Consider the following 26,938-nt stretch of genomic DNA (forward strand, 5'->3'; position numbering starts at 1 on the left):
ATTGTAAATTATCAGAGTGTTTACTAAGCTATTACTGTTATATGGAAGGATCTTCAGAGGGAACTTTTTTGCATTCTGCTTTTTCACATCTGCATCCTAGTAAAGAAACTAATGTCCATATTGGGAAATGGCCTTTTCCAAATTTATACTGTTAATGACAGAACTAGGACTAGACTTGATCTCTTAAATTCCAGACTAAGCTAAGTTCAAAGGATTGTAGGTATATAATTTTTATTTTTTTCTGATGTTTTGAAAACACTTGATTTCCATTTGTTAATAACCACAGATATTAAGGCACAGATATTGAATATTTAGCTATAAGTTGTTATAAACTTTGGTTGTCTGCAGTTTGTTGTATAGGTTGTTTCTGCCTGCATTAATTACTATGTATTGATGTGTGTGTCATCAGAAGCCAAGCTTTGGAAAACTGATACCTGTAGTGGCTAGAAGTTGCAGTTACTCTTCTCGCCACTGGATGGTGCTCCTGCAACATTATTAAGGCACATCTTTTGGCTCATATTGTTTCTCACTTTCTTGAGGAGCAGAACATTGATAAGTGAGTTAGACTCCAGTAAATTGAAATAACTTGTTTGAACTGGGGCCCAAGAATCTGTAAAAAGTGGGGATTTCCTTTACTATGTTTTTACATAAGCAGAACCTGAAAAAGAATCACTGGTTGGATTAAACCCTATAATTTTACTCTAGCCTGTGGTCATTTAATAAGTGATAGTGTTAAAGGAGAATCTGATTCCTCCTGGCAGAATCTTAAAGGGTGATATGTTTTCCTAGCTTCTGTTTGTGACTAAGCTATTGATCTTACTCTAATCCCTAAATTTTATCAAAAACTTCTACCCTATCTCAAGTATAGGTTTTTCCAACATTTGTTTGGGGGTATAGAAAGTACACGCTGGAGTGACAAAGGTACTGCTTGGAGAAAGTGCACAGCTGTAAAAGTTTTGTTTCAGGGTGACTATAGAAGGAAGACTAGAAGGAGTGAGACTACAGGGGTATCTTGGGGCCATGCTAGAAATTCAGTGATCCAGTTGGAGTGTTTGAGTAGTGGAGAGAACATTTATAAACATACCTCTTCCTCTGTTAACTGAATTTTTATTTCTATTAATATAGCAACTACAAAGTTTTAGAAGTCAGCTAGCACTTCAAGGCCAATGACAACAGGAGAAACAGCAATAAATCCTGTTCCATGATCACCTAGGTGTTATCTTTCCCAAACATTTTTGGCTTTTTCTTATGATATTCAACCCCATGTTCCCTAGTCCTATGTTTTTAACTTTTTAAAAAGTTAATTTGAGAAATTTTCTTATTGTTATGGAAGGTAAGAATTAAATATTCTTATACCACCAGATACTCTTGAGGCTTCTCACTTCATCTTCTCAAATAGTTATAATACATGTGTTTGTTCACTCTAAACCAAGAAGTATACTATAATTGCATTTCCTTTCTTGGATAACTTCTGTTTTTACTGTAGTTTATAGTTTCTTCTTTGTTACGTATGCATAGATTTCAAGGCACTATCCATACTTTATCCTAGACTCTACAACAGAATTGCCAAATCCTCTGAATTCTTTTCATACAAACTCCATTGATGCCATTTCATCCTCTCCCCCTCTTAGGAGGCAGACCTCTTAGAACTTTCTCTTTTTTTTCTGTCCAGTTGTTTTCTGTCCTCATTCTTTTCTGAACTGATTGCTCTCTAGGCCAGTCTGAACTACCCTTTACTTCACTCTCTTTGGTGGATTTCTTTTCTTCCTATTTCATAGTAGTTGCCTTATAAAAGATGCATGAGAGCTAAATATTTTGAGATCTATCATGTCTGGAAATGCCTTTATTTTACTCTTTCATTTGATTTGGCTATTTATAGTTCAAAAATACTTTTAAAAGACATTATCTTTTTAGAAAAATTTCAAATAGAGGAATTGAGGGTTGAACCCAAGGATCTCATGCATGCTAAGCATGCACTCTATCACTGAGCTATACCCTCCCCCCAAGACATTATCTTTTTGTATTCTGGATTCTAGTGTTGCTGTTGAGAAGTCTGAGTAGTTCGGAGTTGTTATTCTTGATTGTTTAATATAGCCTAATTTGTTTCTCTGCAAGCTTTTATAATACTATCTTTATTCCTGAGAGTATCTTTAGCCCCTAAATTTTACAATAATGTAATTTGGTATAGATCTTACTCTTTATGCTAGGCATTTGGTGAGTCTTTCAGTCTAAAATAGAGTCCTTTGATTTTGTTAAATTTTCTTGCATAATTTTTAAATTACTATATTCTATGTGTCATTTTCTCTGTTCTTTCTTGAACTTCTATGAGTTAGATGTCTGACCTCCTGGTTTGATCTTCTAACTTGTCATATCTCACATATATTTCATTCTTTGTCATTTTATTGTATTTTTCTGGGAGAAATCAATTTTCTCTTACAGCCTTTCTGTTGAATATGTTATTTCTACTTCTTTAATTTCCAGGAGTTTTCTAGTTCAAATTCTTTTTCTCCCCTACCTTTTCCACCTATCTTGTTCTGAAAAGATAAAAGGAACTGTATCTTTTCCTATGCATTGCACCTGTCTCCTCCAGGTTCCCTTTTTTGTTTGTTTTTGCTTGTTTATTTTAGTATCTCATTGGAACTTTTTCCATGTTTTGGCCTGAAACTCTAAAAAGCTCATTGGAAGCTAAGTGAACAGTTGTGGAGTTTGTCAAATGATGAGTTTCACTCTAAAGGTGAAGTATCTATGTCTTTTCTTGGGGACCCTGTTACTTTCTCTAGAAAACATCATTTATCTGTTTATTCAACACATTTTTTGAATGCCTGCTTATATGTCAGGCATTGCACTAGATGCTAGGAATTTAACAGAATTAAACAGATAAAAATCCCCACTCTTGTTGGATCTTTTTTTTGTCAAAGAGAGACAGAAAATACACAATAGGAATAAGTAAATGCATAAAGTTTATTTAAGGAATGTTAAAGATAAAAAGTAAGGAAGAGGGTTAGAGTATTAACAATGGACATGGAGTGGGGGACATGAGGAAAAGTTGCAGCTTAGGATCTGCTAGCTAGGGGAAGGAGCTCTGATGGAGAAGAGTAGTATTCCAGGTTGAGAGAACAGTATATACAGAAGCCTTGAGGTGGGAATCTGCCTGATCTGTGTGTGGAACAAGGAAGCCGCCAATACCCTTAGTTGGGTAAGAATAAGATGTTACAGAAAACGCTGAGGTCAGAGTGGACAGGGGGAGGTGAGCAGAATGCATATGGCCTTATGAACTATCTTAAGGACTTTTGTTTTTAGTCTTTGTGAAAGATGGGATTTGGAGATAGTAAGCAGTTGGGTACAGTTTGGGGTACAGAGAGTGGTCTGGGCTGTGATAATAAATTTGAGGGTTATCAGTGTGTATGTGGAATTTAAAGCCATGAAATGAGGAGAAGAGAAGTTCACTCCAATTTTCAGAAATGGTCAGAGAGATGAGGAGAAACTGTTAATGAAGGCTGCCGAGTGGCCAGAAGGGTAGGAACATCAGCAGGGTTTCTGTGCAGAAAAGAATGAAGAACTGCTTCAACTACTGCTAATTAGTTTGAGGACAGATAACATGAGATCGAGAGAGAAACTCAAGGAGTCTAGGATGAGGTTTCTATCTTGAATAGTTAGGCAGATGGCTTAAAAAAGCCTGAATTTCTTGAAAGTTTTCCAGTTGTACCTGGTTTCTATCCCAAAGGGTATAGAGCTTCCAGACTGTCCTAATTTCACTTCTATTCAGGAAAGTTTTCTGGAATAGTATTGGTTGTCAGATTTGTCATTAAGATTAATTAACAAATTGTGTGCCTAACTGGGATTGTTGAGTCTTGTTCAGAGTTGTTCTTGACAACCAGGTCATTTGAGGATGGTTTTCTCAGTAAAGAACAAAAGTATGGGCTGTAGACATAGTCTGAGGTTTATCAATGTCAGGCAAATGACCCCTTTTTCTTTTGATTGGGTATGGGAAACAGGCTAATGCCTCCAAGCTGAAGATTTTAAGTTAAAGAGCAGACGGATCCTGGGGTATCTACAGTACTTTTGCTTCATGTACTTTGAAGCTCTGTGTTACCAGATATATAAATATCTACTATTTTTATGCTTTCTTAATTGACCTGTTTATGATTATGAAATGATCCTTTTTATCCCTGGTTGTATTCTTTTGCTTTGCAAGCTAGTGAAGACTATATTTTTTTCCTAATAGGAAACATCTTTTTATTTTTTTCATTAAAATATTAGATATTTAGAATTTTAAAAATTTCTTAATTGTAATAACTCACTCCCTCTATATAACTATTTCTTCTCCCATCTTGGATCTTATATTACTCAAGTTTAAAATTGGATACATTTGCTCAGAAATGCATACTTAGGGAATTTCCAGAACCAAACAAAGATTTTGAAAGTGTGTTTTACACCGATTAATTGTAGTGTAGCCAAGTTCAGAGCAATAGATACAATTTACCTTTTTTTTCCCTGTTTTGTAGGAATAGACTTTAAGATCAAAACAGTTGAATTACAAGGAAAGAAGATCAAGCTACAGATATGGTAAGTGATGCTAATTGACTCACTTCATGCAGTAGAATGTTAAGTTCCTAAAGATTAGGAAGTGATAGCCTTCCTTGTCAACTGTTTAGGTTTCCCTTTCTAAGCCAGCAGTCAGGTGACCTTCTTTCAGTGAAGTAAAAAAAAAACTGTTGCCATGGATTTGGAATCCATGAAATCTGGCTGAGTGTTTTAGCTTTTTTAGCAACTGACCTCGGGTAAGTTACATACCACTGTAAGGCTCTTTTATCTTCATATGTAAAATGGAGATAATAGCACCTATTTCAAAAGATTGTTATAAGGATTACTTGAAATAATCTATGTAATGCCTTTAGCACAATTCTTTGCTCGTACTCAATATAAAAAATTTAATATAATCTTTTTGTTGTTTTGAGAGTCTTAAGCTAAAATATTTATTTTCTTTAATGTGTTTATAACTTTTTAAAGGCATTACTGTTTTCACTAGTTTGTATAGGGTTAGCCCCATAGAAATACAATAAAATTGTTTAAATTTATATTCAGGTGTGAATCATAGACTTTAAAGTTATAATAGCAATATATAATAGCAATAAACTTACCATCTGATCCAGCAATCCCACTCCTAGACATATATCTGGAGGAAAATATAATTCAGAAAGACACATGCACCCCAATGTTCACAGCAGCACTGTATACACTAGCCAAGACATGGAAACAACCTAAGTGTCCATCGACAGATGACTAGATAAAGAGGTTGTGGTATATAGACACAATGGAATACTACTCAGCCATAAAAAAGAATAAAATGCCATTTGTAGTAACATGGATGGATCTGGAGGTTGTCATTCTAAGTAAAGTAAGTCAGAAAGAAAAATAGCATATGATACTGCTTATATGTGGAATCTAAAAAAATGACACAAATGCACCTACCTACAGAAGAGAAAAAGACTCACAAACATAGAGAACAAACTTATGGTTACCAGATGGTAAAGGGGATGGGAAAGGACAAATCAGGAGTTCAAAATTTGCACCTCTTGGGAGCAATGGAAATGTTAGCTACCTTGGTTGTGATGGTGGTTTCACAGGTGTATACATCTATCAAAATTCATCAAATTGTACGTCTGAAATATGTGTAGTTTACTGTACAGGAATCATACAATAAAGATGTTTAAAAAATGAAATAAAATGTTACTAATAATGAAAATAAAATTATAATGCAGTATTTTTCAGTAAATATTAGGTATTCTACATATATGTATTAACGCAATAAATGCAGTGACCTTGTGAAATATATGTTCCTTTTTTTTTTAAACAGCCGTATTGCGGTATAACTGACATACAGTAAACCGAATGTATTTAAAGTGTACAGTTTAGGTAAGCTTTGACATATGTAAAAATCTGAAACCATCACCACAATCAAGATAATGAACATACCCATCACCTCAAAAGTTTCCTCAAGCCTCTTTGTAATCTCTCCTTCCTCCCTATCCCCAGTCCCCAGGCAACTACTTGTCTGCTTTTTGTCACTAGACCTGTTTCCATTTTCTAGTGCTATATACAAATGTAATCATATAATGTAATTTTTTCTTTGTCATTCTTTGGGGGGAAGGGGTCTGGCTTCTTTATTCAGCATAATTATTTTGAAAATTATCAATGATTTTATGTGTATCAGTGAATTCTCTACTTTTTATTGCTGAGTAGTATTTCACTGTTAAGATATATCACAACTTGTTTATTCACTGTAAATCTTTGTCTAGGCAAATGTTTCCTTTTCTCTTGGGTTATCCCTGTTTTATGGATAATGAAATGGAGGTATTTTGGGATGATTTAACCGAAGTCTTGACAACATGTAAATGGTAGAGCTGGGATGCAATTAAAATCTCAGAATGTAGGGTTGAGAGTGACATTCTTAATTGCTATACTGCCTTCTGTAAACAGTACAAATTGTCAATTGATTTTGCTGTTCTTTTCAGTTACTGTCATTTTCCTTTTTTCATTGCCAGTCAGCAGTTGTGTTAAATTTGAGTTCGTGTTATCTTAGGTTTTACTGTAATAGGACCTACTGTAGAATGATTATGAGGATACACGAATGATACATGTAAAGCACTTAAAACAGTCTCTGATGTAGAATTAATATTCAAGAAGTCATAGCTGTTATCATTTGGAAATGACCCATAATAGTAGCATTTTTGAGCAGAGGAGGAAGTTTGCAAAGGAAATTGCAAAGCTATAGTTGGAGAGTTAGAAGGAGATTTAGAAGAGAACAATGTCCCAGAATGCAAAAGACAGTTTCAAAAAGTTTGGTGTAATTAGAAGTAGAATGTGTCTAACCAGAATGTCTTCATTTCCTGACCATGTAGTTAGAAATACAATCTTTATAACATCCTTAAAATTTAATACAAATTTAAATAAAATTTAGACATTTTAAAGCATTTTCTAATATTTAATGATTCTTTTTGAAGCATAATCTACTTGATCATTGATTTTTCCCCGTTTGAGAAATAATTCAGCAAATGAAATATGCTTCATATTCTCTTTCATTATAATTAAAGTGACCTCAAGGGAAAGGATGTCAGTTACTTATTCTGAGTTTCAACTAGCTCCCCCCTCCCTTTATTTTTAGCCCCACATCTTATTCTGAACTTGACCCTACATAACATGTTTCAAGCCCCTCATAGGCTCTGCCTCAGTGATTGCCTCTCTTCTCAATTGTACGCAATTTAAGACAATTTTCAAACTTTTTTGACAGTAAGATACATTTTACATTATGACTCTGTGACTTAATATACATGTACATGTATATGTAAGTATGTATATAACAGAAACAAAAGCATACAAGACAATGTTTTTTTCAGGTATACTTTTCTTTATATAATATATAAAACCTTTGCCCTGCTGAGTATGTCCTGTTCCTGCTTCTATACTCTGTCTTCCACAAACTTTCCCTTCTCTTTCTTGACCTTGTGGCTTTAAACATTATTTTCCCCTATCATTTTAGTCTCTGTAGCTTTTAGGAGTAAACATAACAACTAACGCTTGTTTTTAAAAAGAGAGCCTTCCTCAGAAGATGCTCTTTTGGAATAGTAAGTCGTCCTGTGTGTCCTTCAAGATTAATCTAGAAAAGATGTCTCCTGTACCCATAAAACTCAAGTATACAGAAATGGTAACATTTCTAATTTAGAGGTAATTTTTAGATATTTTAAATAGAACCTCTCTCAGGAAAAAAAACACTTCAGAAGGAAAATTTGATTTAGTTTAGGTGTTCATGTATACAGCTGACTGCTTTTAATTTGAAATATCCATTTTCTTATAAAGTTTCGGAGTGACTGGTTACAATTTATGATTAATAGTTTTTAATAGATTAGCATTATGCCAACTGATTTTATTTCTTTGGGTTGGCATGCATATAACATTATAGGGAGAAAAGAAGTCATGTAGCGCCAGGTTAAGAGATCTGGGATAAGCCACGTAGTTCAAGAATGCTTTTATATTAAAACCCCATTGCTCGTAACTTATGATGACAACAAAATTCAAAATGCTGTCCTCAGCTTTACTGCTTTGCTTCCAGTTGCTACTAAAAAGCATAGTGATTTTTCTCTCTCTCTAGTTTGAATGAATGTATTTAGATTCTTGTTTTGGCATCAAAAATTCTTATTCTGTGTTTGAATATTAGTTTTGGAAGCTTTCTTTAGTCTGTGCTAAAGCTTTGTCTTATTTTTCTTTCCTTGAATGATCTTCACTTCTCCCTTTCTTTCCAGGAATCTTCTAGGTTAGCTGTTACATAACAGTGTAGATGGGTCTCACTCTGTCCAAGGCACATGTGGGTAGGCCTAAAATTAGCTTGTTTGGTTGATAGAGAAGCAGCTGTGGCTTTTAAAGTCTCAGATCTCTAGAAAGTTTCTACCACAGTATCTCTTGCTGTCTACATTTTCCATAGAGCAGTGGGTCCTGCCAGGAAAACAGTCAGTGACTCTGAGTCTCCCTTTTCTTTCTCTTTTTGTTTTCTTGTTTGTTTTTGTTGTTGTTTGTTTTTTTTTAAGGGGGGGGTCAGAAATTTTTGCCACTGTTAGCATCTGTATCTTGTACCAGCAGCAAATTTTAACCTTCAACACAGTTTCCAGAAACCAGTAGTATCACATTGTAGAGGAATTAACCATTTACCTACACAAAGTGCCAGTTAACATGGGAGTCATCTTTGAGTCTTCCCATTCCGTTAACCCCAACATCCAACTTAGCAAGTACTGTTGATTCTGTTTCTAAAATACGTCTGGACTCCACACACAATATGCCACATCCGTTGTTATCCCCAGTCCAAGTCACTGTTACTTTTTGGACCATTGCAGTAGGCTTTTAATATTCTAATAGGTCCTTACTTCCCCTTTTGCCTTCTTCCATTACTTTCCCATGTGACAGCCATAGAAACCTTTTTCAAATGTAAAACTGATCATGGTTGTCATTCCTTCACCTGTTTATAACCATTTTGACTTTACATTATATTTCAAATGAACGTCTAAATTCCAAATCCAAACTCCTTCCGCAGTTTAGAGTGGGCCCCCGCCCACCGTTCTGACCTTATTTTGTGCTCCCTTGTGTGTATACTCTCTACCCCTAGCTGATCTCCTTTCTATTCCATGAACATAGCAAGCTCTTTTCCAATTTAGGACCTTTGTACATGCCCTGTAGACCCCCCTCAACCCACCCAACTGTAGCTAGACTAAGCATTCTGAGGTACCACTCCATTCCAGAGGCTTCCCATTTCAACAGAAATAAATTTGAAAACTCCAGGTTTTGGCCACTGCCCCTTCTGACCTCTTACCAGTTTTGTTCCAGCCCCTGTGGCCATTTTTTTCCTTTCGTGCATATGCTACACGTGTTCCCATCTGAGGGCCTTTGTAATTCAGCTGTTCCTTCTGCTTGGAATGCTTTTCATCAGATCTTTGTGCTGCTGCCTTCTCTCGTTCAGTCTCAGTTCAGTATTATTCTCTGAGAGAGCCCCTGCATGATGGACTAGCTAAACCAACCCCAGTCCTCTAGGCACTGTCACATTTATTCTAGTTTATTTATGTCATAGCAAGTTTTAGTATCTAAATTTGCCATATTTTAAAAATATATTCCTTATTTTCCCCTCAACCAGAATGTAAGCTTTTTGAGGATAGGGATCCCATTTGTCTGATTTGTGGTTATATAATCACCACCTACAACAGAGCCTGGCAGATACAGATGCTGAATAAATACTTGTTGACTCAATGTTCATACTTCACTTCTTACCTTAAGCATCGGCTCTATAGAGAAGTCCTCCCCGATCGTTCTATCTAGATTACTTCCTTCCTCCCCCCATGTTATTCTTCACCACTCCACCCTGTATACCTTGTTTAACATTTATCACAATTTGGGATTAGATATTTACTTAACTTGTTTGTTCCTGTCCCAACTGGAATGTAAGCTCTGCAAGGGCGGGTATCAGGCTTTTGATCTCGACCCTTTTTGGGGGATGAAGATGAGCATAATTTAAACCCATGGTATTTAGAGTGTAGAGAAATAGCATATATGTGAGGAATAACTTTATTATGTTACCAAAAGCACAAAGTTAATAAATTTGGGATCTCTGCCTTACAGAGCAGATTAATGTTGTCTCTGGCCTGTTCTAGTGCTGTCATTGCTGAGATTAAAAATACCAGTTATAATAGCAGCCAGACTACACAGCTTCCCTGACCCTGCATGTGGGACTAACAATTAAGGAAATAAGCTGTTTTAGTTCCTGGGAAAATATCACTTCTTCCATTATATGTCAGTTGGGAAAAAAAGGATTTTACAGCATTCTCTCAGCTGGGTATCTGTTATTTTATGTCAGGAAAATTCAGTTGCCATTGGTTTATAATTTCAGAAATGTGATTATGCTTTGTAGACTGAGAAGAAAAAAATTTTAATAGAAAAGGAAAACCAAGGGAGTGGTTTTGAAAACAGGCTCAAAACCCTGTGTAATATGGTGACATAAAAAGATAATGTGAACATATGGAATGTTTAATTGCTCTTCAGATAATCAACACCTGCTTTTGCTTCTTGGTGTCAACCTGCTGTCTTTAGACCTTGACTGTATGTGTGTATGCAAACCTAAAAATGTTTTGAGCATGAATAAGCAGCTTTGACTATTTTTAGCCCCGAGCAAAGGGTCACCAGTTAGCCTTAAGGTAGTGAGGCAGGGATTCTGTTTCTTGTTTGAAATAAATTGTTGACTGCCTTAACAGTTGGTAGGAGCTGGTATTAAGAGGATCAAGGAAAACGATAATTTTAAAAGTTAGCAAGGATAGCATAGGGTGTAAGAGGTTTTGGAAGATGGAGGAGACAAAAATCAAAGCACAGATGGAGTAGCTTGCCATGATTATCTTTCTTTTCGGAGGGGTCATTAATATTTCAGTGTCTTTTATATTAGTATTTCATAACTAACCAGCATTATAATATAAAATTTCCTCTCAAGATGCCATTGTAGTTTCTTTATAGTGTGTTCTTTCTTGGTGGAGAATTTAGTCATGGATTTGACACTGGTGTGTATATAATTTACTAATTTTATAATGTGAATGTATGGGGAAGTAGGAAGCATGTAACAGCTAGAAGTGTTGAGGGTGTTACTCATAGTGGAATGCTGTGGGAGATATTCTCCCTAAATTCTTATTACTTATGACAGAAGTTGAGATGCAAAATTGAAATGTATCCCTTCTACGTTATAGCTCTTAGATATTGGAAACCCAGGTCCTGTACATTCTTTGTCTTGGACAAGTGCATTTTTGGCTGGGATTTTAGGTAGGAAACTTTAACCCCTCTCTAAGGGGATAGAATTATTAGTTGATTTAAACTTTTTACCAGTTCAGAAAAGAACTAAACTATATCTACTGTGATAGAACACATTTTTATTGTTTTTTTTTATGAAAGCATATATAATTACACCTTTTTTTAAGGCAACTTGTAACTAAATGGGTAAGATTAATAAAATAAAACAAGATTTTAGAATTGAGAAAAATGGAAGATGTAAAAATACTATCCCTGGAGGACAACTCATTTGCTGTGTCAGTTTGTGAAATTTCCCTATAAACTTCTTGGTGATTGGTGGCCAACACAAAAAAAAAATGGGGTCAGGGAGGGAGGGCTACCAACAATGTATTGTTAATTCTTTTTAGAAATAATGTAGAGAAAGGAGGAAAGAACAGATCATAACTAATGCACTGTAAGTTTTCATTAAGCTACTTGTAATGCTTCTAATTAGTTGACAGAACAATTAAAGGTAATGGAGATAAAAATTGTGGTCTAAGAACATATATAAATACAAATGCATACATATACGTATGTACGTACTTGTGTGTGTGTGTGTGTGTGTAGCGTCTTACTGATCTAACCTAATTTAAGGGTACAATGTAGAATTGAGACTGAGTCAGTTAAATGGTTTTTGTTAAATGACATTTCTTTTGGCAGTTTTTAGATAGATATTTCATTACCTGCTAGCTGCTTTTGCACACACACACCCATTTTTAACATGGTAGACAGAACAACTTTTCTGAAACCAGGTTATTTCTTTTTGTAAAACCTTCCAATGGACTTCCCATCTCACTCAGAGGAAAAGCTGAGGTCCTTGCCAAGGCCTATAAAATCCTATACGATTTGCACTCCCTTCCCCATCTCTCTATCTCCTTACTAGTCTACCTTCACTCATTCCATTCTAGTCACATTGATCTCCTTACTGTTCTTCAACCATGCTTCAGAACCTTCGCACTTGTTCTTCCCTCTTCTTGGAACGCTGTTACTGCAGGTATTTATATGGCTCACATCCTTATTCCCTTCACCTCCTCTCCCTTGTTTACAATTTCGCTTGCTTACACCATCCCCAACATCAGTGCCTAGTCTCTACTTTTTGCCTTTTTGGCACTTTTCCTCCTGAAGAAGTGTAATTCCAGAAATAAATTTCTCCCTTCCTCCCTTCCTCCCTCCCTCCCTCCCTCCCTCCCTCTCTCTCTTCCTTCCTTCCCTTTCTTTCTTTTTCTTTTTCTTTCTCTCTCTTGTCTCTCCCTTTCTTCCTTCCTTCCTTCCTTTCTTTCCCAACCCCCAATAGAATATAGACTCTTAATAAGGGAGGAATTTTTGCTCTGTTTACAGCTTTTTCTCTAGAGCCTAGAGTAGTAAATACTGGTAGAGTGAATAAATGAGATTTTTGTGTTATTTTAAAGGGCAAATCCATATACTTTGACATGAAGCGGGCAAGTGACAAGGCTGAGATTCTCTTAAGAAAATTGAAAAGTCCAGCCAGATCTTTAACTTGGCTTAATGAAAAACCATTTTATTTTACCTTTATGCAGAAATAGGCTTCAGGCAAAGTCAGGGTTTTCCTTTTAAGGCAGTATTGATTACAGCTTAAACATAGACAAGTGTTAACTTGAGAGAGCTCTTCATGCCATAGACGTAGAGCATCTACAGAGGTCGTTATTATTTAGGACATCTTTGAAAGCACAATTAAATTTTGAGTCACATATAATGATACTATTACATCTTTGCATATTTTTATGCTATTGGTTCTTTGGGGTTATCTGTAACAAATAACTTCAGTTATCCCTCCTAATTGTGAGTGAAAAAACCAAAGATCCAGGAAGGTTAAATACCTTCAAGGTCACCCAGCTGAAAGGATTGGAACCTGAGGATAAACTTGGATCTGACTCCAGACCCATGTTCTGTATGTATTCTTGCATAATGCCTAGCACACAGTAGACACTTGGTATATATTTGAATTGATGGATAAATAGATAGATGGCAGATGTGTGAACATGTAATGTACACCACAGTTAAGTATAAGGAATATTGATGTATTGGTAGTTCTGTTATATTCCTTGCTACTCATATTTTTAGGCATGTGAGCATTATTTTTAAAATATGTGTATTTTCAAGGGTTCTGTGACTAGATTGGAGTGCCTTGATTTTAAAATTTAATGAAGAACCTGCTGGGTAAGATTTTGAAATACGGATTCATTAACAGACATTCGAGTACTTACTCACCATGTAGATACTGTGGATTCTGCAGTGAACAGTACAGATCTCTGATGGAACTTGTATTTTAGAGGGCATGGAAGGCAGTGAATAACTCTGTAATAAGTGGTATGCAGAGAAGTAAAGTAAGGAGATGGAATGGAGAGAGACTGGATGACTATTTAAATTGGATGGGCAGAGAAGACTTCATTGAAAAGGTGATGGTTAAAATGCAGAGATGAGGAGCCAATCATGTATAGGCTGTGGGCAAAGTGAGTATAGAGGCTCTCAGGTGGGGCCAAGTTTGTGAATTTGAGGACATGAGAAAAATGTGGCTCTAGCTGTCAGGGAAAGGAGTGCCTCAGAATTTGGGTGAAAAGTGCAAATCCAGTAGCACTTTGTAAACTTCAGGATAAGAATTTTGGAATTGGTCCTGGTAATAATGAATTGCCATTGGGAGTTTTGGTTTGTTTTTTCAGCCTAGTCATGTTTTCCATTTGTTTGTTTTGTAATGGCTTTATTGAGACATAATTTATATCTTATAATTCACTCATATAAAGTGTACAATTAAATAGTTTTTTAGTATGTTTACAAAATATATTCACCATTATCACAATTTGAGAACATATTTATACTCCTGGAAAGAAACTCCATACCCTTTAGCAGTCTGCCCATCCTGCCCAAACCCTTCAGCCAGGGCAACCACTAATCTATTTTCTGTCTCTGTAGATTTTCTATTCAGGACATTTCATATAAGTGGAATTATACAATGTGTTTTTTTCTGTCTGGTTTCTTTCACTTTAACATAATGCTATCAGGGCTCATCCATGTTGTAGCATATATGAATGTTTCATTACTTTTTATGGCTGAATAACATTCCATTGTATGGATATACCTTATCAGTGTATGATTTGCAAATATTTTTTTCCCTTTTGTGGGTTTTCTTTTTCTTGATAGTGTCTATGGAACTACAGATCTTTTTAATTTTGACGAGATCCAGTTTACTTATTTTTTTCCCATTGTTTGTGCTTTTGGTGCAGCGTATCTGAGAAACAGTTGCCAAAGCTAAGATCATGAAGATATCCCCCTATGTTTTCTTACAAGAGTTTTAGAATTTTATCTCTTACATTTAGGTCTTAGATCTGTTTTAAATTAACTTCTGTATAGGGTATGAGGTGGAGTCCGACTTCATTTTTTTGCTTAAAGATAGCCAGTTGTTTCAGTTCCATTATTTCCCCAGTGAAGCTATTGGAAATTTTTAAGCAGAAAAATGGTAAGATCAAACTATATTTAAAGAAGATGACTTTGGCTACTGTGTAGAGAATGTCAGCTCCTACACCTCTGAATGTTAGAATGCTAGCAAAAAAGATTCTGAGAATGAGCAGAAACGTGGTTTCTGAAAAGTCATGAGAATAAAATGTTTCAAGAGAAAGTGGTAACTCTGTAGAACCCTGCTGAATGATTACTGTACGTATAAAGGGACTAGATACTGGCTTTGCCAATCAGACTGAGGAAGAGCAGTCTTGGTAGAATTGTAGTAATAGCAGTTGGATTAGAATTCGTTAAGGAATAAATTTGAAGAGGCAGAAACTAGAGGTAACTATTTAAAGAAGTTTGCTAGGAAGACTTTTTTTTTGTAGGTGTAGACAAGCTTGTCCTAAATTGTATACGGAAATGCTAGAATAATTAAAATAACTCTGACAGAAAAATAAGTGAGAGGAACTAGTCTACCTGATTTTAAGACTTTTTTAGCTACATTAATCAAGACAGTGCCATATTGGCAGAGGCATAGATACACAGGTCATTGTAACAATAAAAAACCCAGAAATAGATTGAACCATGGCCTACTGGTTTTTGCCATAGGTGTAAAAGCAATTCAGTGAAGAAAGGATATTTCTGTAAAACATTTTCAACAAATGGTGCTAGAGCATTGGGCATCCATGAGCAAAAAGGTGATCTTCTACTTAAAATTCATACTTTGTGCTAAAATTAATTCAAACTGTATCATTAATTTAAATATAAGATGTAAAACCTTAAGACTTAGAAGAAAACATAGGAGAAAATTTTGGGGACATAAGATTGGGTGAGAAGTTCTTGGACATAACACTAAAACCACAACCCATAAAAGGTAAAAAATCAATAAATTGGACTTCAACAAAATAAAAATTTTTTGCTCTACAAAAGACTTTGTCAAAAGAAACTAGTTACAGACTTGGAGAAAATATTTCCAAACCACATACCTGACAGAGGACTTGTATGAAAAAGAACCCTCAACACTCAATAGTTTTGTTTTTTTTAAGGCAAACTATCCAATTAGAAAATAGGCAGAAGATATAAATAGACATTTCACCAGCAAGAATAGATGGATGGCAGATAATTACATGAAAAAATATTTATCATTAGCTGTAGAGAAATACAAATTAAAATGATGAGCTGTCACTATGTGCCCTGTTAGAACAACTAAAATATAGTGAGAAAACCAAATGCTGAGGAGGATGCAAAGAAACTGGATCTCTCATACATTGCTAGTGGGGATGTAAAGTGGTACAGCCACTCTAGAAAAGCTTGGCAGTTTCTTAGAAAGTTAAACATATATTTACCACGTGGCTCAGCAGTAACATTCCTGAGTATTCATCTCAGAGAAATGGAAGCTTTTGTACATGAATATTCATATCAGCTTTACTTGTAATAGCCCAGAACTGGAAACAACACAGGTCCTTCCACAGGTGAGTGATTAAACAAATTGTGATACATCCATACCATGGAGTATACTCAACAGTAAAATGGAACAGACTAGTATTACATGCAACAACTTGGGTAAATCTCAGTAGCATTATGCTAGAAAAAGTAAACGACCATTTCAAAAGGTTGCATTCTGCATGATTCCTTCTATATAACATTCTGGAAATGGAAATGGAAGACAGATTATTAGCCAGGGTGTAGGGACTTGGGTGGCGGGGGAGAGAAGTGATACAACAGTTTTCTGTCGTATTTGTGATGGTGAATACACAGATCTTTACCCCCTGAAAAAATTGCAGAGAACACACAAGTACCTGTAAAAAAGTGAACTCTAAATAAGGCCTATAGATTGTACCAATGTGAATTTCCTGGTTTTGCTTTTGTACTATGATGTAAGATGTTACCATTGAGGAAAGCTGAGTGAAGGGGAGACAGGACTTCTTTGTACTGTTTTTGAAAATTTCTGTGAGGCAATAGTTATTTTAAAATAAAAGTTTTTTTGTTTTTTTAAGTTTGCTGGGAAGGAGAACAGAGTAGTGCAGTGTTAGTTGGAGGGGATTGTAGATTTGAGAATGGAATTTTTTATTTGTTTGAATTTTGCTTTTTAAGAAAAGATAGGGGAGACTAAAATATGCATATATGCGAATTATAATGATCCATAAAAAGAAGTGATGCAAACAAGAGGGAAAATTTTCAGGAGCAAAATATGTCTCTTAAATCTTTGGCCAGCCGGCATTGAAAAGTACTGCTATTCACATATTTTTGTCTTGTTATTCATAAATGAGGTTATCTTCACAGCTTCTTGTAAATGATTCTAAAGGTTAACTTGTTTATACTATCATATAGCCCTTTAATGTTCTAAAAATTCCACATGCTTTTGTATTACATTATGGAACTAGATAAATGGAATTCCAAGACTTTTTAAAATCACACTTACTGGTATTCATTTTATTATTCATAAATAACTTCAAGAATTTTATATGTCACTTTTGACTGTTTTCCCTTCCAGATTTTCACCCAGTATTGGTAGGTTGTTAATTTCCTTAGACTAAAAAGTATTTATGCATTCATATGTTTATGAATAACTTTAATTATTTACTGTTTAAGAATTAATTGAGTAATGGTTCTGTTGTGCTTTGTGTCATATAATGGATTTTAATCTCTGTTTTACCATACTGTTCTACTGTCTTGCCCTTTATCTAGAATGTAGTAATATCCAAATGCTCAATACAAATTATTGGCTGTTTATTTCAGGGATACGGCAGGCCAAGAGCGATTTCACACCATCACAACCTCCTACTACAGAGGAGCAATGGGTATCATGCTAGTATATGACATCACCAATGGTAAAAGTTTTGAAAACATCAGCAAATGGCTTAGAAACATAGATGAGGTAAGACCTAGAAATTGCATAAACCCTACATAAGCACACATTTGTGCACTTAGTTAAGAAGAATAAGTATTCTAATTGATCTTTAGGATATAGTGTTACTATCACTATTATTGAGTATTTCTACTTGTTATAGGGTAATGTTACTTTTTGGCCTACCTTTTCTTAAAATTTTGGGCAGATCTGTCTAGAATCCTATTCAAGGCAATTACCAAATTACCCTAAAACTCTATACAATGATCTTATAAGATGGCCCCAAATAGAAGCTACTAGTGGTTTAACACACCTCTCTAAACGAATTCTTTCTCAGTGAATTTTTATTGAGTGAATGAATTACATTTTCGATAGTAGTTTAAAAAATATATTTTTAAGTTATAAAAATGTCATATCACTTCTAGACATTTTGAAATATACAGAGTACTAATGTGGTAGAAACCTAACCAAGAAGATAGTGCCATATCATTTCATGTGAAGATGTCCATTTTTATAAAGTTAAGTTGTGTGTCAGAGCACGTCTGTTTCTGTGCTCCAGCATAGGTAGCTTCTTGTTGGAATTACTTTTCATGTCTTATTGTTGCCTTCTGTGCTTTGAATTTCATTAAGACTAACTTTTAAAAGCAAGTTTTGGCTGGATACACAAAGATCAAGTCTTAGCCAGTATTAGACCCAGGATAATAATATCTTCAGTGGTAGCAATCCTAAAGGCTCATGACTAACTTTTCCATTTCTACAAGAAGCCTTTTAGTATTTAATATCAGTTAATGACACAGATTTGGAAACAAGCAGAAGCCTCCGTTTTTAATTGCCTTAGCCTTTATTTTATAGTTTAGCCAAGTAGCATGTGTAATAAGAGCAGTTTATATAGAGACTATGCAGTGTTGTAGCAACAACCAGTTTTCCGATTCTGTGATATCACCTGACACTATTCTGACACTAACTACTCAGTTTAGCTTCAGACTCCACATGTCTAAGACCCACAGATTGCTCTTCCTTCATTTGCAAGTCCTGTGTCCCCAGACTTACCTGCACTTTTGTCTGACTTGGCTGCAAATTTCAGGGTTCTCATGATCCATTTTCAAGTTCGATAGTTTACTCAAATGACTCTCAGAACTCAGGAACACTATATTTATGATTTTGTTGTAAAGGATGCAGTTCTGAAATAGCTACGTAGAAGAAATGCATGGGCAATGCATGAGTATTAGAAAACAGAGCTTCCAGGCTGTCTCTGGACATGTCACTGCCTTGGCACTTTTTTTTTTTTTTTTTTTTTAGTATTTTATTTTATTTTATTTATTTTTATTTATTTTTATTTAGTTTTTTTATTTACCAATATTCCCAACTTTTTTTTTAATTGAAGTATAGTCAGTTTACAATGTTGTGTCAATTTCTAGTGTGCAGCGTAAAGTTTCGGTCATACATATACATACATTCATTTTCATATTCTTTTTCATTATAGATATTGAATATAGTTCCCTGTGCTATACAGTAGAAATTTGTTGTTTATCTACTTTGTATATAGTAGTTAGTATCTGCCAATCTTAATCTCCCAATTTATCCCCCCGGCAACCACAAGTCCTCTTGGCACCTTGATGTGTTCCCCAACCTGGAAGATACCTCAACTTCATTGTTTCCAGGTTTTAATGGGCGCTTCATTACATAGTCATGGTTAATTAAATCATTGGCCTCTGGTAATTGAACTTAATCTCTAGCCCCCTTCACTTCCTGGGATGTGGGTCTGAAAGTTCCAACCCTCAGTGTTTGGTTCTTTTGGTGACCAGCCTCTATTATGAAGCTCTGTAGGGACCCTGCCATGAGTCCTTCATTAGCATAAATTTAGGTTAATAGAAAACAGATTGTTATGAATAACAAAAGATACACTCTTATCACTCACGAAATTAGGAGCTCTGTGCTAGGAATGAAGACAAAGACCAAAAATATGTTTTTATTATGCCACAGGCATATGCATTTAACTTGATAGGCTGGATGGCTTAAGCTTCTCTGCATGAGAACTAAGATACATAAAACCCAGCCATAAAAAAAAAAAACCTTCTGATATGTAAGAGATTGACTTTGGCTAATTTTCACTATGTTATAGAAATTAAAATTTTAATAGCTGAATTGATCCAGTAGCATTTAAGAAAAGCTTATACATCGTGATCAAGAGGAATTTACCTCAGGATGCAGCATATGAATCAGTCAGTGTAATACACCATATTAATAAAAGACGAAAAGCATATGATCATGTGAACAGACACCCAAAGAACAATTTGACAAAATCAAGCACCCTTTCGTGATAAAAAACACTGAACAAACTAGAAGTAGAGAGAACTTTCTTAGCCTAATGAAAGATGTCTGTGAAAGTCCCACAGCCAGCATCATACCTGCTCCCTATAATCAAGAACATGATTAGGATGCCAGCTCTGGCTACTACTGTTTAACACTATACTGGAGGTTCTAGCCAGGGCATTTAAGCACAGGAAAAAAGGAGGGGGGCACCCAGATTGAAAGGTAAAGCTGTATTTGTAAATGATGTGATCTTGTATGTAGAAAATCCTAAGGAATCCACGCACATCCACCAAGAAATGAAACTATTAGAACTAATAACAAACAAGTTCAATTAGGTTGCAGGAAACAAATATCAGTATACAGAAATCAGTTGTATTTCTATACACTAGCAGTGAATAATCCAAAAATGAAATTAAGAACATAATTTCATATACAATATCATCAGAAAGAGAAAAAGAAATGAAAAATTTAACCAAAGAAGTACAAGGCTTATACGTTTTGAAAACCATAAAATGTTGTTAAAAGAAATTAAAGAAGATGTAATTATTTTGTATTTTTTTCTCTTTCATTGCGTGTGCTTTTGGTGTCATACCTAAGAATTCATTGTCAAGTCCAGTGTCATATAAGTTTTTCCTTATGTTTTCTTCTACGAGTTTACTAGTTCTGGGTCTTATATTTAGGTCTCTGATCCATTTTGAGTTCATTTTTGTATATGGTATTAGTCAAAGCTCCATCTTCATTCTTTTGCATGTTGATGTCTATATTCTCAACACCATCTGTTGGGAAGACTATCCTTTTCCCCATTGAGTGGTCTTGGCACTCTTCTTGGAAATCACTTGATGGCGTATATGAGGGTTTTTTTCTAGACTCAATTCTGTTCCATTTGTCCATATCTGTTTTTATGCCAGTAACACACTGTTCTGATTACTGTAGCTTTGTAGTAAGTTTTGAAATCAGTAAGTATGCATCTTCCATACTTCTTTTCAAGATCGTTTTGGCTGTTCAGGGTCCCTTGAAATTCATACCAATTTTAGAGATGGATTTTTCTTTTTCTGCAGAAGATGTAGTACTTTGGTGGAGCAAACATTTATTTTAACTGATGTTTGTGCATGAGATCCCCTGGCAGTATAGCTTTTTGAGACTTTAAGGGCTTTGTAAAATTTTTAATTAAGGCTTCTTAATAGGGTAATACACATTATCCAGAATCATGATCCAGCTTAGATTTAGATTATGGGTAAGAAATTACAGTTTCAAATCTTTTGCATATATCCTCTCTTTTGTTGAGAACGTAACTAGAAACTAGACAGCCTTCTATAGGGGGGAAGTAATATTTGACCAGGGATATGCCTTAGGAATTGTGTTTATTTTTCTAGATAGTTTAAGAATTTGTATAGGCTTTTAGCATATGGTTTCAAGATGACTGCTTTAAAACTTTCAGACTATAGATGACTGAAGTGGAGAGGGAGTATAGCTCAGTGGTAGAGTGCATGCTTAGCATGCATGAGGTCCTGGGTTCAATCCCCAGTGCCTCTATTACAAAAAAAAAGAAGAAAAGAAATGACACCATAAATTGAGAAAAAGTCATTTTTATTAAGCCATAATTCATGGTAGTGTGTAAATTAATTTTTTATTTCATTTTAGCATGCCAACGAAGATGTGGAAAGAATGTTACTAGGAAACAAATGTGATATGGACGATAAAAGAGTTGTCCCTAAAGGAAAAGGAGAACAGGTAAGCTCTGAATGAAATTAATATGCTGCCCTTTCCTTGTGAAGATGGTATTGCATTTGATTGTTTTTACCATAGTGGTGATGGAGTCCACTGAGCTATTCACATTCTTTTTAAAATGCTGTTGGAAACAACAGCTTATTGTTTGAGTTGATTTTTTGTTTGCTTATTTTTGAAGGAGTCTTGGCCCATCGAAATAACCTGTTTTCTATAACCTAGTTGAGACTGTTACCTTTAGAATAATAATATCATTTAAGATACAAAAGTCATCAGTTGGCAACCTATATTGATAATTTTATGATGATATTTTGCTTTTGTTTTAGATTGCAAGGGAGCATGGTATTAGATTTTTTGAGACTAGTGCAAAAGCAAATATAAACATCGAAAAGGCGTTCCTCACGTTAGCTGAAGATATTCTTCGAAAGGTAAGTTTCTGTTTTTATTTACTGCTAAGGTACCTGGCGACACAGTTGAACTTTTAGGCTTTTCTAAAGTACTTGATTTACATACAGAAATTGGGTTTGGGTGGTACTGTTTCTAAACGTTTACCTGTCGCCAATATCTAATCCTCCAAAGTGAAGTAAGGAATTGGAACAGAGAGCCATCTAGAAATCTGTAGGATCTAGCAGTGGTAACAGTACTCCTACCTTTTAAAATTCCTAGCTTTTAACAGGATAAAAACACTTACACACACACTAGCATGGATAAATCACCCAGGCTGATAGTAAAAGGAAAAAGAAGTCAGACACAAAAGAATATGTAAAATATGGTTCTATGTATATGAAGATCAGGAACAGAAAAAACAGATCAATGGTGATAGAAATCCAAGTACTGGTTCCCTTTAGGAGGGTAGTACTGGCTGGAGAGGGACGCTAGGGAGCCTTCTCGGGGCATGTTCTGTCCTGTGTTTTGATCTGGTGGTTTCATGGCGTATACATCACTAGGCACAGTGAAGACTTGAATACTTTACTGTAGGTATGCTATCCCTAAGAAAATTTTGCTTTCATACATACGGTATAAGCTATCCATTTAAAATAGTATGTTCTTCTGATTATAAAAGTAGTATTTAGGATGTTGGGGAAATACAGGATTATACAAAGGGGAAAATAAAATCATTCATAAATTCACCTAAGGATTAATTACTACTGTTAACATTTTGGTGTCTCTCCTTTTCATTTTTTCTGTAACCATTTTTAACATGAATAATACAATTTTGCGTTTTGCCCCACCCTATTTTCTCCACTTAATGTTAGTATATCAGAGTGGAGATTGCCTTTTTAAAGCTATGGTACCATGATACAAGCTTCAGTCTCAAAAGGCAAGTAAAACTAAACAGAAAAGGGCTGTTTCACGTCTCTGAAATTAGACATGATCCATCACTGGCTTTATACATGTGCTAGATGCTGTTTAAGCAGTGAGTACTCAGGGGGGAGGGCTAGGGGTAACATCTCTTCACAGGAGTTAGGGCAGAGACTTCAGAAGCTCTACAAAGGGAAGCCAGGAGGCCTCTGGACATTTCCCAACGTGGAAGAAGAGGGCAAAATGAAGATCAGAAACAAAGCTTCTGTTTCTTTACTTTGCCTGAGAGAGAAAACCTATCTCATGTGACTGTAATTGCATTTTGTTACATAAATTAACATTTATGAGAATATTTCTATTGATCTTGGTTTACCCGCGGCAGTGTTTTTTCACGGGCTGCTTTCCTTGTGTGTTTGTTGCAGACCCCTGTAAAAGAGCCCAACAGTGAAAACGTAGATATCAGCAGTGGAGGAGGCGTGACAGGCTGGAAGAGCAAATGTTGCTGAGCGGTCTCCTGTTCCATCAGTTGCCATCCACCACCCTGTTTTCTCTTCTTGCTGCAAAATAAACCACTCTGTCCATTTTTAACTCTAAACAGATATTTTTGTTCCCCATCTTAACTATCCAGTCCACCTATTTTATTTGTTCTTTCATCTGTGACTGCTTGCTGACTTTATAATTTTCTTCAAACAAAAAAAATGTATAGAAAAATCATGTCTGTGAGTTCATTTTTAAATGTACTTGCTCAACTCACCACTGCATTTCAGTTGTATTATAATCCAGTTCTTATCAACATTAAAACCTATAGCAATCATTTCAACTCTATTCTGCAAATTGTATAAGAATAAAAGTTAGAATTAACAATTTTATTTTGTACAACAGTGGAATTTTCTGTCATGGATAATGTGCTTGAGTCCCTATAATCTATAGACATAGCAAAAGAAACAAAAGCCAGGAAAACACTCATTTTCGCCTTGAATATGTAAATGGGGTTATTTTTGTCCTGTGCCTTATGTGGAAAGGAACTTCTTTGGTTTTTCCTTTTTTTGTTTGTTTTGGTGGAAGCATGTGCAGGAGACATATCATCGAAATACAAAGCATTAAAATGTTTGTGGTTTGCTTGGCTATAATATTCAAAGTAGTTAAGTGAGGACAAAGGGTAATGCAGAAAGGATGGCTTTGGTTTGCTGCGTCTCATTTAAGTGGCCTTGGTATTTAAAACTATTCCTACCGCCAGTTCTTTTCCTTGGCCACTTTTTCCTCGTGTCTCTTTCTGCATGCTGCTTTATTTGCTTCTCCCTCACCACTTCGTGGTATGAGTTATTTAAAAATGAAAGGGGCAAACTTGTAGGTTTGTCAGATTTAACACAAAGCACTGATTTAACTTGCTAAGTAAACTGAAAGATGAATTCTAACTGCCTACTATCAAATGTCAGTTAATTGTGTCTTCCTCTCATTTTCTGTCCCCTAAACCTTCTGTCCCAGATTCCTTTGTTTGCTGTTTGACTTCACGTTCCTCTTCTCCTTCCCTCATTGTTCCCTTCCTGTCTCTCCATTGAGTTTATGAAATGGAAGAGTTAATTGCATGCACTAGTGTTTGGAGGGTGTTGTGGTTTGTCTTTCTAATTAGGTATATTTGTCTTTCTAATTAGCCTGTTCACTTTCCTAGAACAAATTTCTTAACCTAAATTTGAGTAGTCTCCACTTTGGCAACTCCTCTAGCAGTGTGGTAGCCCAGTAAAGGTTGTTTCAAAAAGGTGAGACAGAGGAGTGAAATTTATTAACGTCTGCCAAATATATTGGGATTTGGCCTTTGAAGAACACTTTTTCAGTGTTAAGTTGTCTTTACCTTAAGATTTAGAAATACTTTAGACTATTATTAAGTCCTATCTTCACATCCCTTTGGAAAACTTGTATCACCATGGATTTGGGAAAAGGACAACAAAGGCTTTTCATGTAAAGATAAGATCTTTAGCTGTCTCTCACCCTGTCCTTTTTTTTTAACTTCATTTTTCTAGTTTGGCTTCATTGCTTATCTTTAGGATAGGGTAAGTTAGGTTTGCTATGCTGCTAGCATCCTAAGATGATACCTTTGTTGAAATAATTGTGAATAGCATGATTCATTTCTAGCAGAGGCTGAGTTTAGGACAGCAGCTTCCATTGAAAAGTCTTTCTGTGTCGTGAATAGCATTTTAATGCCCTCTTGGCGCACATAAACAACACAGGGACGTATCTTCTATGAACATCCATGAATTTTTCAGATAGTGCTCTAAAAACAGTTTTATATGCCTCACTGGTGGTTGTTGATAGGTTTTCCCCTCACTTGACTTTATCATTGTTTACTACTAGTAAAAGCAGCATTGCCAAATAATCCCTAATTTTCCACTAAAAATAATAATGAAATGAAATGATGTTAAATTAAGCTTCTCAAAAAATTTTAGGTTAAACCTCCTCTTGTTGGATTAATTTTAATGTGTTTGTTGCTTTCCTTTATCTGGAATGTGGCAGTAGCTTTTTTATTTTTAACCCTCTTTAATCCTTATTCAGTTGAGTGACTTAAGGTTTGAGAGCTAAACACTGGGATTTTTGGGTAACAGACTGACAGTTTTGTTGTTCGCATAATTATAATCGGCATTGTATATAGAAAGGATATGGCTACCTTTTGTTAAATCTGCACTTTCTAAATATCAAAAAAAGGGAAATGGAGTATAAATCAATTTTTGTATAACCTGTTTGAAACATGAGTTTTATTTGCTTAATATTAGGGCTTTGCCCCTTTTTCTGTAAGTCTCTTGGGATCCTGTGTAGAAGCTGTTCTCATTAAACACCAAACAGTTAAGTCCATTCTCTGGTACTAGCTACAAATTCGGTTTCATACTCTACTTAACAATTTAAATAAACTGAAATATTTCTAGATGGTCTACTTCTGTTCATATAAAAACAAAACTTGATTTCCAACTGTGTGGCTTGGTTTTCATTTATTTGTGGAGTTGAAGATGGAAGATTCCTTCTGAAAATAATGCAAAATAGCAAACTCGATGTTAGAGGAGCAGAAATAGAAGAGAAATAACTTTTTCAAGCTAGGAAAAGGTGGGAAGGCAATTTCAAGAATTATTTTCGGAAGAAACTGCATTAATAAAAAGATCCTGGTGTCAGAGCACAACCCTAGTCACTTGCCAGCTAACAATACTGGAATGTGCCAGAGGCCAGCTCTAACTGAAGGCAGTTTGTGAGCCAGGGCCACCAAGGTGGGCTGCATACTGAAGGGTGAATCCTTGTTTTTAGCAGTGACTGTCCTCTTATCTGAAACATGTAAAGTGTTTCCTACTTTTTTGTGAACCATTCTCATGCTGGAGCAACAACTTTGGTTTTCTTCATATGTAGTAGTGGTGAAAGAAATGTTTGACCCTGTATTAAGGGCTCACTAGTCAATGAATATTTGTTAAGATTACCTCTGCTGGAAGGATATATGGGATATTTTCCATACTGCAGTTTTTATAAGGATCACCCAGAGCACTTTTAATGCTTCTGTATTCACTCCCGCCAGCATACATTCTTGTGTGCCTAGGGTGGGGCCGGTGATTCTGCCTTTGAGATTGGTACAGGAAAACAGACCATGACCTCTGCCCTTAAATTTATGATCTAGATTAGAAAGAAGAAGCAGTATTCAACTAACCATATATAAGAGCCAGATAGTTGTGATCCAGATTTTAAGTGCTGTATTAGTAGAAGAGCAAGTTCAGTTGGCGAGAGGAGTTGGGTGGCTTTTTGAGGGTAGAGGGACATGAATTGGTTCTTAGGTATGTGGACTGAATGGCTAGGGCTGAGAGGTTTGGAAGGGGCCACAAAAAAATTAGAAACAAGCTATGTTTTGCGTGGGAATCCAGGAGTCTCACTGGCCAGTGTGATAGACAACAGGGAGTCCTGGTCAGTCCTTGACAGTGCGGAGAG

At 35.5% G+C, this 26,938-nt stretch overlaps 1 protein-coding gene across 1 annotated transcript in view; it reads left to right on the forward strand.

The window, feature by feature from the left end:
- Window positions 1-25,945, forward strand: part of RAB10 (RAB10, member RAS oncogene family) — a 63,082-nt gene extending 37,137 nt beyond the window's left edge. Inside the window, exons 2-6 of the mRNA XM_010948534.3 lie at window positions 4,506-4,566; window positions 17,539-17,677; window positions 21,602-21,691; window positions 22,012-22,113; window positions 23,410-25,945. Of these exons, the coding sequence (XP_010946836.1) occupies window positions 4,506-4,566; window positions 17,539-17,677; window positions 21,602-21,691; window positions 22,012-22,113; window positions 23,410-23,493 (476 nt within the window). The 3' untranslated portion in view covers window positions 23,494-25,945. The remainder of the gene's footprint in view (window positions 1-4,505; window positions 4,567-17,538; window positions 17,678-21,601; window positions 21,692-22,011; window positions 22,114-23,409) is intronic.
- Window positions 25,946-26,938: the final 993 nt, after the last annotated feature.

The sequence above is a fragment of the Camelus bactrianus genome, chromosome 15 (assembly GCF_048773025.1).
Source record: "Camelus bactrianus isolate YW-2024 breed Bactrian camel chromosome 15, ASM4877302v1, whole genome shotgun sequence".
In the NCBI taxonomy this organism is placed as follows: domain Eukaryota; kingdom Metazoa; phylum Chordata; class Mammalia; order Artiodactyla; family Camelidae; genus Camelus; species Camelus bactrianus.